The 16143-nt window shown below is 44.0% G+C and overlaps 1 protein-coding gene across 3 annotated transcripts in view; it reads left to right on the top strand.

The window, feature by feature from the left end:
• SLC2A9 (solute carrier family 2 member 9) overlaps positions 1–16143 on the top strand; it is a 217918-nt gene that overhangs the window by 134540 nt on the left and 67235 nt on the right. For all 3 annotated transcript variants that reach the window (XM_044945640.1, XM_044945639.1, XM_025289706.2), the window contains one exon: positions 15537–15638. In XM_044945640.1, coding sequence (XP_044801575.1) covers positions 15537–15638 — 102 coding nt within the window. The remainder of the gene's footprint in view (positions 1–15536; positions 15639–16143) is intronic.

Raw genomic sequence — 16143 nt, forward strand, 5'->3', positions numbered from 1 at the left:
AGAAACAAAACCCAAAGTACCTGAAGGTCCACTAGGTGGTCCTGACAGTCAGTATTCAGGACATCTTTTGCTCCTTCCCTGGTGGCTCAGATGGTAAAGTATTTGCCTGCAATGTGGGAGACCCAGCTTCAATCCCTGGACCAGGAAGATCCCCTGGAGAATGGAATGGCAACCCACTCCAGTGTTCTTGCCTGGAAAATTCCATGGACAGAGGAGCCTGGTAGGCTACAGTCCATGAGGCCACAAAGAGTCAGACATGACTGAGTGACTAACACTTGCCCCTTTCCAAGTTCTTATTACCTTGTTTCCAAATATATACTTACTATTCCTCCAACCCTGGGCAGTAATTGCCTATCAAAAGGACTTGCCAAGGTTTTTTTTTTTCCTTCTTTCTTCTCACTGAGATTTTTGAGAATCTATTAAAATGGCTTTGGGCCCTAAAAACACCAAGAAAGACATTTTTGTTCATTTGATCTGCAATTAATTTCGGCTCCTGGCATTGCCAGTCAGCTTGGGCAGTTGTAAATAACTGCCATCTTGCAGAAAGAGCTGGTTTTCCAAATTGCTCTTCTTGACACAGCATTAACTCTCTAATGAATGAAGGTCCACAGAGTGTCACTCAGGCCACACGAACCCGAGGGTCTGCCACCACGTGGCCGGCTTGTGGAATTCGAGACATTCTATTAAGAGGCAGGGATGCGTTTTAAATCAGGGGAAGCAGAATTCACATAAACCACTCTTACTCCTTCCTCAGTAAGTGTTTGCAATTGTCAGAGAATGGACTATGTCATCGAGCTCAAGTTAAAAAAAAATCTACTGATTTCCACCACCCACTCTGCTTCCCAACAAGTCTCACAATTTCATCATCAAAACCTTTAGTGTTTCCTTCAGTCTCGAGCCCCAGATCAACTGTGTTTTAGCGGAGAGAGTGGGTGGAAGTGATGATGCGGTGTGATATGGGCCCCAGGCCCTGCACTTACCAGCTGGGTGACCTTGGGCCCATTATTTAGCCTCTCTGGGCCCCAGTTTTCTCTCGGAGTAAGTGGTGGGGTGAGAACAAATCCTTATCTAAACAGGTTTATCCTGAGAACCATACAGTAATTCACAGTGCTTGGCATGGAGCAGGTACTTAATAAACATTCATTATTGTTATAATGAATGAATGAAAATTCAAATTTCCCATTTGCCCAAAGTTGAGAATGGTTTAAATTATGATCATAAACCTCTTAAGATCCACATTTTACTTTCCCAAGAGAGGCAGGAGGGAGGTTCTAAGGAGCTTCCCCTTAGAAGCTACCAAAGCTCTGGCCTGAAGCCATTTCCAAAGTGACTCAAGAGAAGAAGGTCCTCCCAGGACTTGAAAACCTGGAGAAGCCTGGTCTTGCTGGCAACCTCTGCTGCAATTCCAGTGGGTTCCCATCCAAGTCTGATTTTGCCCTTTGCTTGAAATGTCTCAAGACCACTTGAATTTATTATACTTAAGAATCATTTGATCACCTGGAATAACAATCATTTTGAAAGTTACCTTCTTCATTTCTCATACCTTTGGCCCAAACAGAGATACATGTCTCACACACATTCATCTTTGAAATAGAAATTTCCAAACAAAGGGCTTCCCTTGTGGCTCAGCTGGTAAAGAATCCACCTGCAATGTGGGAAGCCTGGGTTCGATCCCTGTGTTGGGAAAATCTCCTGGAGAAGAGAAAGGCTACCCACTCCGGTATTCTGGCCTGGAGAATTCTATGGACTATATAGTCCATGGGATTGCAAAGAGTCAGACACGACTGGCGACTTTCATTTTTCCAAACAAAATTTATGTTTCAGTGAATTATTTTTAATGTGCAATTTAGAGAGAGCCTTTTTCAAGTAGAAAATGATTTGTGAGACCTTGGTCTTCTGAACATGGACTTAAACATGCAGATAACCAAGGTCTATGCTTCTTTTCAGACTGAGATTTGTGAAGGCAAAGATTAGGTTAGCACTTGCATATTTAAAACAGAAGTAATAGCAGTTAAAAGTAATATGGAAATTTGACATTTTTTCTCACGCAGTCTGTGTTGGCTTTCCTTTCTTGGCAAGAGAGCCGAGTCAGCAATAATAACAAACACATCCTGTGTTCCTTTCTCCCATCCTTCCATAACTAAAGCCTAACCAATAATCCAGCTTCTGTCTAGAGCATCACTAAATGTTGGAGTGAGCTGGGGGTCCTCAGGGACCCCCACCATCCCCAAGTGTCAAGATCAAGGACAACCATTTGGGATACTGGGGTGCTGGCCTCTGTCTGGGAGGCATCTTGCTCCAGTGTTCAGGTCGTGTGCATGCGTGTGTGCGTGTGTGTGTGTGTATGTGTGTGTGTATGACACAGCAGGTTTGAAGAAATGACGACAGTTTTGTCAAGCTGGATTTCTGCAGCCTGAGTCTGCTTGAGTTCCCCTAGGCTAAGAGCCAGTCTATAATAAGCACCCAGTACATAGTTGCTTAATTGAGTGAGACTCAATTACAGCCATTTGGGAAAGGAGCATCTGCTAAGTAGATGGAGAGCTTTGCCTCTGGCTGGGATCCACATCCTCTGCCCCCGGCAGTCAGATCAGGTGCTCTGAAGGAGGTGGAGACCCCGGCAACAGCGCTTCCTCTCTCTGAAGTCCTGCGCACAGTCAGCGCACAGGGCTGCTCAGGAGCAGGAAGTCAGGCCAGGCAAAGGCTGAGTCCGCAGGACCCAGCAGGATCAGAAAGGGCCCGGCCTGGAATAGGACAGAAAGAACATGGTGTATTTATACGTGTGCTCAATCACATCTGACTTTTTGTGACCCCATAGACGTCCGACTCTTTGTGACCCCATAAACTGTAGCCCGCCAGGCTCCTCTATCCATGGGATTTTCCCAGGCAAGAATACTGGAGTTGCCATTTCCTCCTCTAGAGGATCTTCCCAACCTGGGGATTGAACCCACGTCTCTGGCATCTCCTGCATTGGCAGGTGGATTCTTTACCATTGAGTCCACTGAGTGAACTCTTATTGGGCCCTGCCAACCCTGAGGTGTCAGGAATTCTACCAACTGCTGAGTTCTTCAAACCCTAGACCTTGGCTGCAAACAGGCAACACAATATAGACAGATTGACCTATAAAATTTGTATAAAGTAATGTAAGTGAAGGGCTTCCTCGGTGGCTCAGTGGTAAAGAAGGAGCTGCAGGTTCAATCCTTGGGTTGGAAAGATCCCCTGGAGGAGGGCATGGCAACCCACTCCAGTATTCTTGCATGGAGAATCCCACGGATAGAGGAGTCTGGCAGGCTACAGTCCATAGGGTCACAAAGAGTCTGACATGACTGAAGCAGCTGAGCATGAACAATATATGTAAAATACTGTAAAGACACATTAAGTCAGATTTGAAAGCTTTGATTGAGTCACATTTGAAATAAATGAAATTTCTTGCTGTTACTGTTCAGTCACTCAGTCGTGTCTGACTCTGCGACCCTGTGGACTGTAGCATGCCAGGCTTCCCTGTCCTTTAGGCTCTCTTTTCCTTCCCTCCACCCTTTCCTTCTTTCTTCATTTGCTTCGTCATTTAACAGACGATATGCTAAGCCCTGCTCGCCATCAGACCTGAGCTCCCTATATGTGTTTGCTACAGCTGCGGACAGACTGAGTATCACAAACTGAGTGGCTTAGACACAGACCTCGCACCTTTCTGGAGGCTGTTCATTGGAAGGACTGGTGTTGAAGCTGAAACTCCAATATTTGGCCACCTAATGCGAAGAGCTGACTCATTTGAAAAGACCCTGATGTTGGGGAAGACTGAAGGCAGGAAAGAAGGGGACGACAGAGGATGAGATGGTTGGATGGCATCACCGACTCAGTGGACATGAGTTTGGGTGAACTCCAGGAGTTGATGATGGACAGGGAGGCCTGGCGTGCTGCAGTCCATGGGGTCACAAAGGGTCAGACACGACTGAGCAACTGAACTGAACTGAAGTCTGAAACAAGGTGTTGGAGGATGGATTCCTTCTGAGGTTGAGAAAGGATCTGTTCTAGGACTCTTCCCTGGACCTGGACATTTGCTGGCAATCTCTGGCTTTCCTCAGCTTGTGGAAACATCACCCTGACCCCGGCCTTCACTGTCACGTGGCCTCCTCCCTGTGTGCGTGTCTGTGTGCACATTTCCCCTTTCTATGAGGACACTAGTCATCCTGGAGTAGGGCCCTAAGGACCTCATTTGAACTTGATTACCTCTGTTGTTGTCATTATTGTTTGGTTGCTCAGTTGTGTCTAACTCTTTTGTGACCGCATGGACTATAGCCCACCAGGCTCCTCTGTCCATGGGATTTCCCAGGGAAGAATACTGGAGTGGGTTGCCCTTTCCTCCTCCAAGAGATCTTCCAGACCCAGGAATCTACCCTGCGTCTCCTGCGTTGGCAGGCAGATTCTTTACCACTGAGCCACCAGGGAATCCCGGTTACCTCTGTGAAGACCCTATTCCCGAATCAAGTGACATTCTGAGATACCAGGGGTTAGGCCTTCAACCTGTCCTTTTGGGGGAGGACACAGTTCAACTCATTCATTCCCCAAGGGCAGGGACTCCTATCTCTCCTCTGTGCCCCAGTGCCAGGGCCTCCCACAATGAAGGAAAGAAAGCTTTGGGAAAGTGTGTACATTCTTTTCGTAATTCTAGATGTTACTTTGTCTTACTGACAGTGAGGAGAGGTAATGTAGTACAGGGGTTAAGAGCAAGACTCTGGAACCAGACTACCTGGACTTGAATGGTGGCTCTGCCTCTGTGTGACTTTGGCTAGGTTGCTAAACCTCTATAAGCCTCAATTTCTGGATATAACAGAGGATGATAGTAGAATACCCTATAGCATACCCTAGCATACCCTAATACATACCCTAGTAGCATACCCTAATAGCATAATAGAGATATTATGAAGATTAAGTTATTGCAATATACAGAAATGTGTCTAGAACTATGCCTCGTATATAGTAAGTGCTGTAATGGTGTTCCCTAGACCATAATCAAGGTAGCGTGGTGTTGACAATAGGATAGCTGCAGATCAATGGCGTAGAATAAAGTAAGAAATACAAAAGGTGCCAAAGTAACTTAATGCAAAATGATAGTCTTTATTAAGAAATGGTGCCATAAAAAGTAGATAGTCACATCGAAAAAGAAAAACAAAACTCTTGTCTCATGCTGTATGCACACAAATTAACTCAAAATTGACCATAGACTGAAACACAGAAGCTAAAATTATAAGACATCTAGAAGAGAACATAGGAGGAAGTCTTTGCAACCTTGAGGTAAGCAATGATTTCTTAGATGGGACACAAGAAGCATGAACCATTTTTTAAATTGAAACATAATTGTGCAATATTATGTGAATTATTTTGAGGGGCTCCAAAATCACTGCAGATGGTGATTGCAGCCATGAAATTAAAAGACGCTTACTCCTTGGAAGGAAAGTTATGACCAACCTAGACAGCATATTAAAAAGCAGAGACACTTTGCCAACAAAGGTCCATCTCATCAAGGCTATGGTTTTTCCAGTGGTCATGTATGAGTATGAGAGTTGGACTACAATGAAAGCTGAACATTGAAGAATTGATGCTTTTGAACTGTGGTGTTGGAGAAGACTCTTGAGAGTCCCTTGGACTGCAAGGAGATCAAATCAGTCCATCCTAAAGGAGATCAGTCCTGGGTGTTCATTGGAAGGACTGATGTTGAAGCTGAAACTCCAATACTTTGGCCACCTGATGCGAAGAGCTGACTCATTTGAAAAGACCCTGATGCTGGGAAAGATTGAGGACAGGAGGAGAAGGGAACAACAGAGGATGAGATGATTGGATGGCATCACTGACTCAAGGGACATGAGTTTGGGTAAACTCTGGGAGTTGATGATGGACAGGGAGGCCTGGCGTGCTGCAGTCCATGGGGTTGCAAAGAGTTGTACAAGACTGAGCAACTTCACTTTCACTTTTCACTTTCATGCACTGGAGAAGGAAATGGCAACCCACTCCAGTGCTTTTGCCTGGAGAATCCCAGGGACGGTGGAGCCTGGTGGGCTGCCGTCTATGCAGTTGCACAGAGTTGGACACAACTGAAGTGAACTGAACTGATGTGAATTTCTGTTGATGAAGCTTGTTTTTAATTGACCAGTTGGATTTCATTAAAAGTAAAAGTAAGAGCTGGAGACTTCCCTGATGTTCCAGCGGTTGAGGGACCACCTTACAGTGAGGGGAATGTGAGTTCAATCCCTGGTCAGGGAACTAAGATCCCATATGGCTCTAAGCTCACAGCTACTGAACTGGAGTGCCACAACTAGAGAGTCTGTGTGCCAGAAGGAGAGATCCCGCATGACGCAACGAAGATCCCATGTCCCACATGATGCAACGAAGATCCCATGTCCTGCATGACGCAATGAAGATCCCATGTGCTGCAACCAAGATCTAATGCAGGCTGACTAATTAATGAGTCCTTCTAAAAAGCAAAAGCTGTAACTATTTAAAAGAGTGTTAATGGACTGGAAAGGCAAGTCAGACTGGGGAATATTCACAAAGTTCACATGGAACTTTATCCAGAGTATGTGAAGAATTCTCAGTGATTCAACGATAAGAAGACTAACAACCCCCTTGAAGATCAGAAAACTGAATAGACACTTTATGAAAGAAAATATCAAAAACCACCATGAACAGATGAAAATTTGCTCAACACCAATAGTCATCAGGGCAATTAAAGCTAAAACCCATAATGAGACACAACTCACCATAAGGATGACTAAAGTTAAAATGGTGAAGAGTACCAAATGGTGATGAAGATTTGGAGTAACTGGGACTTTAGCACACTGCTGGAGGGACTTTAAAATGGAAAACAGTTTGGTAGTTTCTTGTCAAGTTTTACTTATACAATCTAGCCATTTTCTCATAAATATTTACCCAAGAGAAATCAAAGCACACATCTACACAGAGACTTGAACACTGATCTTCATAACAGTTTTATTCATAAGAGCCCAAACTGGAAACAGCCCAAATGTCTGTTGACTAATGAATGAAGAAACAAATTGTGGTGTATCCACTCAATGGAATACTACTGAGCACTAAACAGGGATAAGTTACAGAGGTATACAACACAGATGAATCGCAAAAGCATGTTGATGACCAGTATGGAAATATCATCTCATCTGGACTAATCGAATCTATACTGGTGGGAAGCTATCAGCGGTTGCTTGGGGCCAGGGAACTTTGAAATGACAGAAATGTTCCATATCTTGGTGTGGTCAGTGCTTTATAAGTGTGTAAGTCTCGCAAAACTTACCAAACTGCACATTTAAAACAGGTACATTTTATTGAATCTAACTACACATCAATCTAACAAGAAAAAAAGTTTTTACCGTTTTTATTCCACCACTGATCCTAGGACTGTGGAGTGGGCAGCAGGTGAAGGTAAATGGCTGCTGAACAGATGAATTACCTTGGCTCAGGAGTCCCCAGAGGGACTGTCTTTAAAGCATCAGGAGGCTAACAGTTCATCCCTAGCTGACACCAGTAGCCTTCAGAGGCTGCTGTTCACCTTGAGTTCATGTCTTCACTAATGATTTCCATGGTGAGTGGAAATGCCATGTTTAGTCTAATCCCTTTTGACAGGATGCACTTCGGTGCTATTTAAAGAAGGGGGAAGAGAGCCCTGGAGACTGACCCTGTTTCCCACTAGGATGGAGAGGGTTTCCATCTTTTCTTTGTTTCACAGACATTTCCTTGGCATCTTCAAACTGTTTCCACATCAAAGACGATGTTCCCAGCTTTACTTTGGCTCAGGTTCCTGCAGACACTTTAGTGAGAAGAAGCAGCCAGATCCCCCGAAAGCACTTGAATGTTGGCATGATGGTATGAGAGTGGGTCTCGGCTCATTTGTGCTTGGGGCACACTTGCTGACTCTGAAACCGATGATTGTGCCTTTGAAGAAGCTAAAATAAAAAATACAAATAATGGAAAACATCCAACACACTGAAGTCAGTAACAAGTTCAGGTGTGACAATGTATCAATCTCAGTGTAGCAACCTCAATGTCTCCCAATGACTGTGACGGTTGTCATGGTAACGGCTCTAGTCACTTCTGCACTCTGTCTCTGGCTACACTAACTGAATCCTCTAAGATGCTTAGGAGGTGAAGCCCACAGATAGTCCAGTTATGAGCAGCCTGCATTTCCAGTGCCAGCTGTAACTTTGGGTTTGACCCCATTATGCATAAGAACGATTATGACATCCTTAGATTGTAGCAGAAACACACTGTACAGGGTGATGAAAATTTCCCAGTGCAGGTATTGAAAATCATGGATGCTTGGGAAAGAGTCAAGACTGGATTGGTGACTCAGGGAGTAGGGGTTTGCATCTTCAAGTGTTAGTTAAGCCTTTTAACCCTTTTTTAACTTAGAAAAGATCATTGTAGGACTTCCCTGATGGTCCAGTGCTTAAGAATCTGCCTGCCAAGGCAAGGGACATGGGTTCAGTTCCTGGTCTGGGAAGATTTCACATGATACTGTGCAACTAAGCTCTTGCACCACAACTACAGAGCCTATGTGCCACAACTACGGAGCCTGCGTGCCTGGAGCCCTTGCTCTACAACAAGAGAAGCCACCTCAGTGAGAAGCCCGTGCAAAGCAACTAGAGACTAGCGCCTGCTCGCCACAACCAGAGAAAGCCCATGCGCGACAAAGACCCAGCACGGCTACAAGTACATTAATTAATCAAATTATTTTTTTCCTTACTGTATATATTTCACTGAAGTATAGTTGGCTTACAATGTTACAGGTACACAACAAGGTGATTCAGTTATACACATACACATACAATATTTTTGAAATTATTTTCCATTATAGGTTATTATAAGATACTGACTAAAGTTCCCTGTGCTATACAATAAACCTTTGTTGCTTGTTGCATATCTATTTTTTAAACTAGAAATTTAGCATTCTATTCAAACTAAGTCAAACAAGTGAAATCAATACGTCATAAATTTTTAGGTGAAAATTCATGAGTTCCCTAAAATATATATTATACATATTTATATATATATATATATAAGCTTTTCTATTACACTTGATAAAGGCTTGAGAAAGAACATCCAAAAAAAAAAAAAGAGAGATGGAGAAATTGGAAAACATAAACTAAATGTAATGGGAGCACTGCATATGAAATAGAAAAAGTGAAAAAAACTAGAGTAAGTAAAAGATACACGGCTGTGCATTTAAAAAGCTCATTGCAGAAAACTTAGAAAAGACAGAAAAATAATAAGTAAAATCACAATTACACATTATTCCCCCAACCACAGTTTGCCATTACAAACTATTTTAGCATCTATTTTTCCAGAATGTATTAGTTTCATATAGCTAAAATTTACAAAACTGTCGATGTCTCTATAGCTTTACGCCCTACTCTTTTCACTTAAAAGTATATCCTGAAGATTTTTCTGTTATTTTAAATTCTTTGAAAATATGTGAATCCCTACACAATTATCATGGGGATGTTCCAGTATTTATTTAACTAATTCAGTTGTTGATGGACCTCTAGATTTCTATTTTCTTAAGAACATGCCTGCCAGTGCAGGAGACATAAGAGACATGGGTTCGGTCCCTGGGTTGGGAAGAGCCCCTGGAGAAGGGAATGGCTACCCAGCTCCAGTACTCTTGCCTGAAGAACCCCATGGACAGAGAAGCCTGGTGGACTACAGCGAAGAGTCAGACATGACTGGAGCCACTGAGCACATAAACAACACTATGAAGAAGATCTTTATTCAGAAAGTTTTGACCAAATGTATATTTCCTTAGGATAAATATCCAAAAGGTGAATGACTGAGTTAAAAAGCAGAGCTATTTTTCAAACATCCCTGGGCGTGAGAGAGCATTTACCCCACTTTCTTATCTCTGAGGAGCTCTGTGTGATTTTTGACAAATTCCATAATCTTGCTGGACCTCTGATCCCGGGTGTCTCCGATCTCCATCCCCACCTCCCAGACACCCAGCTTCCCGCCATGTTGCTCTAGTCCTGGCAGCCCCTCTCAGGTCCTCCCCTTTGATGGACTCAGTTCATGAAAGCTTGGAGAGGAGAGATGACTTAGACGCATGCCCTTCTCTCTCCGGAACTTTCCCAGCAACTGGTAATCTTTGCTTCCTCCATGGCTCTCACTGGGCCTGGCTTCCCATGGGGTAAACCTACCATCCTCATCTCCCTCTCCTCTGAGAAATGAGAACCATCATACCTGCCTTATAAAGATAAACCTTCACTCCATCAGCAAATGTTGGCTCCACACCTACTGGGTGGTCTTCTAGGTTCTGGGAAAACAAAGATGAAACTCCTAGCCTTCAAGAGAGGAGGAGAGTCAGGGTACAGGGAGGAAGGTGCTGAGCATCCGGGTGCATCCACGTGCTCTTACCAAGTGGAGCTTTGTCTATTCTGCTGGGGAAAATATTAATGTCTTACAGACCAGGAAAGATTATAGATGGTGCCCACTCTACCTGCTGCCAGCCTCATGACCTTAACCGGTTTTCCAAAGCCTCTGTGTCGGTTCCTTTACCTATAAAATCAAACAAATAATAGAACCTATTTTAATTTTTAAATTAACAATAATTTTTAACTGGTGTATAGTTGATTGACACTGTTGTGTTAGTTTCTGGTGTATAGCAAAGTGATTCAGTTATACACACACATTCATTTTCATGTTTTTTATTCCCCATAATGGTGTATCACAGGGCACTGAACCTAGTTCCCTGTACTCTATTAGTCAGTTCAGTTCAGTTACTCAGTCGTGTCCGACTCTTTGCGACCCCATGAATCGCAGCACACCAGGCCTCCCTGTCCATCACCAACTCCCGACGTCACTCAAACTCATGTCCATCGAATCAGTGATGCCATCCAGCCATCTCATCCTCTCTCGTCCCCTTCTTCTCCTGCCCCCAATCCCTCCCAGCATCAGGGTCTTTTCCAGTGAGTCAAGTCTTTGCATGAGGTGGCCAAAGTATTGGAGTTTCAGTTTCGGCATCAGTCCTTCCAATGAACACCCAGGACTGATCTCCCTTAGAATGGACTGGTTGGACCTCCTTACAGTCCAAGGGACTCTCAAGAGTCTTCTCCAACACCACAGTTCAAAAGCATCAATTCTTCGGTGCTCAGCTTTCTTCACAGTCCAACTCTCACATCCATACATGACCACTGGAAAAACTATAGCCTTGACTAGACAGACCTTTGTTGGCAAAGTAATAACTCTGCTTTTTAATATGCTGTCTAGGTTGGTCATAACTTTCTTTCCAAGGAGTAAGCATCTTTTAATTTTATGGCTGCAATCACCATCTGCCATAATTTTGGAGCCCAAAAATATAAAGTCTGACACTGTTTCCACTGTTTCTCCATCTATTTCCCATGAAATGATGGGGCCAGATGCCTTGATCTTCGTTTTCTGAATGTTGAGCTTTAAGCCAACTTTTTCACTCTCCTCTTTCACTTTCATCAAGAGGCTCTTTAGTTCCTCTTCACTTTCTCCCATAAGGGTGGTGTCATCTGCATAACTGAGCTTATTGATATTTCTCCTGACAATCTTGATTCCAGCTTGTGCTTCTTCCAGCCCAGCGTTTCTCATGATGTACTCTGCATATAAGTTAAATAAGCAGGGTGACAATATACAGCCTTGACGTACTCCTTTTCCTATTTGGAACCAGTCTGTTGTTCCATGTCCAGTTCTAACTGTTGCTTCCTGACCTGCATACAAATTTCTCAAGAGGCAGGTCAGGTGGTCTGGTATTCCCATGTCTTTCAGAATTTTCCACAGTTTATTGTGATGCACACAGTCAAAGGCTTTGGCATAGTCAATAAAGCAGAAATAGATGTTTTTTTTGGAACTCTCTTGCTTTTTTGATGATCCAGTGGATGTTGGCAATTTGATCTCTGGTTCCTCTGCCTTTTCTAAAACTAGCGTGAACATCTGAAAGTTCATGGTTCATGTACTGCCAAAGCCTGGCTTGGAAAATTTTGAGCATTATTTTACTAGCGAGTGAGATGAGTGCAATTGTGCAGTAGTTTGAGCATTCTTTGGCATTGTCTTTCTTTGGGATTGGAATGAAAACTGACCTTTTCCAGTCCCATGACCACTGCTGAGTTTTCCAAATTTACTGGCATATTGAGTGCAGCACTTTCACATCATCTTTCAGGATTTGAAATAGGTCAACTGGAATTCCATCACCTCCACTAGCTTTGTTCATAGTGATGCTTTCTAAGGCCCACTTGACTTCACATTCCAGGATGTCTGGCTGTAGGTGAGTGATCACACCATCGTGATGATTATCTGAGTCATGAAGCTCTCTTTTGTACAGTTCTTCTGTGTGTTTTTTGCCTTCTCTTCTTAATATCTTCTGCTTCTGTTAGGTCCATACCATTTCTGTCCCTTATTGACCCCCATCTTTTCATGAAATGTTCCCTTGGTATCTCTAATTTTCTTGAAGAGATCTCTAGTCTTTCCCATTCTGCTGCTTTTCTCTATTTCTTTGCATTGATCGCTGAGGAAGGCTTCCTTATCTCTCCTTGCTATTCTTTGGAACTCTGCATTCAGATGCTTATATCTTTCCTTTTCTCCTTTGCTTTTCACTTCTCTTCTTTTCACAGCTATTTATAAAGCCTCTTCAGACAGCCATTTTGCTTTTTTGCATTTCTTTTCCATGGGGATGGTCTTGATCCCAGTCTCCTGTACAATGTCATGAACCTCCGTCCATAGTTCATCAGGCACTCTGTCTATCAGATCTAGTCCCTTAAATCTATTTCTCACTTCACTGTATAATTATAAGGGATTTGATTTAGGTCATACCTGAATGGTCTAGTGGTTTTCCCTACTTTCTTCAATTTCAGTCTGAATTTGGCAATAAGGAGTTCATGGTCTGAGCCACAGTCAGCTCCCAGTCTTGTTTTTGTTGACTGTATAGAGCTTCTGTATCTTTGGCTGCAAAGAATATAATCAATCTGATTTTGGTGTTGACCATCTGGTGATGTCCATGTGTAGAGTCTTCTCTTGTGTTGTTGGAAGAGGGTGTTTGCTATGACCAGTGCGTTTTCTTGGCAGACCTCTATTAGCCTTTGCCCTGCTTCATTCCATATTCCAAGGCCAAATTTGCCTGTTACTCCAGGTGTTTCTTGACTTCCTATTTTTGCATTCCAGTCCCCTATAATGAAAAGAACATCTTTTTTTGGGTGTTAGTTCTAAAAGGTCTTGTAGGTCTTCATAGAACCATTCAACTTCAGCTTCTTTAGCGTTACTGGTTGGGGCATTGGCTTGGATCACCATGATATTGAATGGTTTGCCTTGGAAATGAACAGAGATCATTCTGTCATTTTTGAGATTGCATCTAAGTACTGCATTTCAGACTCTTTTGTTGACCATGATGGCTACTCCATTTCTTCTAAGGGATTCCTGCCCGCAGTAGTAGATATAATGGTCATCTGAGTTAAATTCACCCATTCCAGTCCATTTTAGTTCACTGATTCCTATAATTTAATGTCGATGTTCACTCTTGCCATCTTCTGTTTGACCACTTCCAATTTGCCTTGATTCATGGACCTGACATTCCAGGCTCCTATGCAGTATTGCTCTTTACAGCATTGGACCTTGCTTCTTGTACTCTATAGTGAGACCTTTTTGTTTATCTATTTTATGTGTAGCAGTTTGTATCTGTGAATCCCAAACTCCCAATTTATGTCTCTCCCACCTCTTTTCCCCTTTAATAACCATCAGTTTGTTTTCTACATCTGTGAGTCTATCTCTATTTCATTAAGTTCATTTATGACATATTTTAGATTCCACAGATAAGCGATATTATATAATCTTTGTCTTTCTCTTTCTGACTTACTTCACTTAGTATGATAATCTTTAGGTCCGTCCAAGTTGCTGCAAATGACATTATAAATGGCAATATTTCATTCTTTTTATGGCTGAATAATATTCCATTGTGTATGTATACATCAGATCAGATCAGATCAGTCACTCAGTCATGTCCAACTCTTTGCGACCCCATGAATCGCACCACACCAGGCCTCCCTGTCCATCACCAACTCCCGGAGTTCACCCAGACTCACGTCCATCAAGTCAGTGATGCCATCCAGCCATCTCATCCTCTGTCGTCCCCTTCTCCTCCTGCCCCCAATCCCTCCCAGCATCAGAGTCTTTCCCAATGAGTCAACTCTTCGCAAAGTACTGGAGTTTCAGCTTTAGCATCATTCCTTCCAAAGAAATCCCAGGGCTGATCTTCCTTCAGCCCATAATATATATATATATTTATATATATATATATATATATATTTATTTATTTATATACACACACACATATATATGCATTCATCTGTTGATGGACATGACATTTATGCTGCTTCCTTGTCTTGGCTATTGTAAAAGTGCTACTATGAACATTGGGGTGCATGTATCTTTTCAAATTAGAATTTTCTCCAGAAAAAGAAAAAAGGAGATCAAACCAGTCAGTCCAAAAGGAAATCAACCCTGAATAGTCATGGGAAAGACTGATGCTGAAGCTGAAGCTGAAGCTCCAATACTTCAACCACCTGATGCGAAGAGCCAACTCACCAAAAAGACTCTGATCCTGGGAAAGATTGAAGACAAAAGGAGAAGAGAGTGGTAGAGGATGAGATGGTTGGATAGCATCACCAGCTCAGTGATCATCAACTTGAGCAAACTCCAGGAGATGGTGAAGGACAGGGAAGCCTGGCAGGCTGCAGTCCATGGGGTTGCAAAGAGTCAGACACAACTTGGTGACTAAACAACAACCAACCAAAAAGCTCTGTGCCCAGGAGTGGGATTGAAGGGTCATATGGTAGCTCTATTTTTAGCCTTTTGAAGAACGTCCATGCTGTTTTCCATAGTGCCTACACCAATTTCCATTCCCACCAACAGTGTAGGAGGGTAACAAAACGCTTCATGAAGCTTTAGTGACAGTTAAATGAATGAACACATAGAAAGGCTGCGCCCAGCACATAACAGGTGCTTGACAAGTGGTCATCGGTTTCAAGCACCCACACTAACCCACAACCGTCAGGAAAGGGGAGCAACAAAGACACAGAAGCATCGACTGACTCAAGGCCAGTTAGAGGCAGGAGGCGGGAACTTCTCTGCCCGCTCCCACTCCAGTGCCATGCCCTGGGAGTCTACCCCTAGGACACCCACAACACGGGGTGAAGGGGAACAGAGAGCAATTGCCTTCCACCTGCCTACTGGCTCCCAAGGTGGGGGAAAGGCTGGGCAACTATGTCCCTTCTGAGGATACACCCACACTCCCCGATGAGGAAGATCGGGAGGAAGGTGAATGTATGGACACACAGCCGGTGCTCATGAATTGTGGCTTTCTTCTCCCTCCTTCTCTGGCTGTGGCCATGGAGGAAGCAGCTGGGGGTCTTCAGGTCAGAGCCATCCTTTAGCCATGCCCCCAGTGTGGTTCCCCAGCAGCACGGGTCCCCTTCACTCGCTGCTAGAAGGAGAGTAATGACTGTCTCTCTCTGACCCTCACCCAGGGCTTGGTCATCGAGCGCGTGGGACGGAGACCCCTCCTCATCGGCGGCTTTGGGCTGATGGCCCTCTTCTTTGGGATCCTCACCATTACGCTGACGCTGCAGGTGAGAGGATACGCCTGTCCCTTCCCCAGGAGTTCAGGATGGGCATGGCTTTCGGCTTCGTGCTCTGGGACCATTGGCTCAGGTGGTCCGTCCAGTCTATAGGCAACTCTTGTGGTGTGGAGTTCCCAAGGGCATCTCAGCTTTGAAGCTGCTGAGCGCCCTTGGGGAAAGGTGTCAGTAATGGGTCCTTGGACTGGGGTGGGGGCTGGGGAGGGGGAAACAAGAGACCTGACTTTTGGTCCTGTCGGGAAGTCACTAATAAGCTGTGTGATCTTGGGCAAGATCTGTCCCCCTCGAGCCTCAGTTTACCCATCTGTGGAATAGAGGAGATTGCACTAGATGTCTCCGAAGATGCCCCCTCCAGCTCTCACGCTCCCGCTCAGGGTGGCTGGCACGGCCCTATGAGACTCCTGTGCAATTACCACATTGATGCCGTGGGTACCAGCAGGGGCACTGGAGCCAGCTGCCTGATGGGAATCCTGAATGTCCCACTTACCCTCCATGA

Source organism: Bubalus bubalis, chromosome 7, assembly GCF_019923935.1.
Source record: "Bubalus bubalis isolate 160015118507 breed Murrah chromosome 7, NDDB_SH_1, whole genome shotgun sequence".
Lineage (NCBI taxonomy): Eukaryota > Metazoa > Chordata > Mammalia > Artiodactyla > Bovidae > Bubalus > Bubalus bubalis.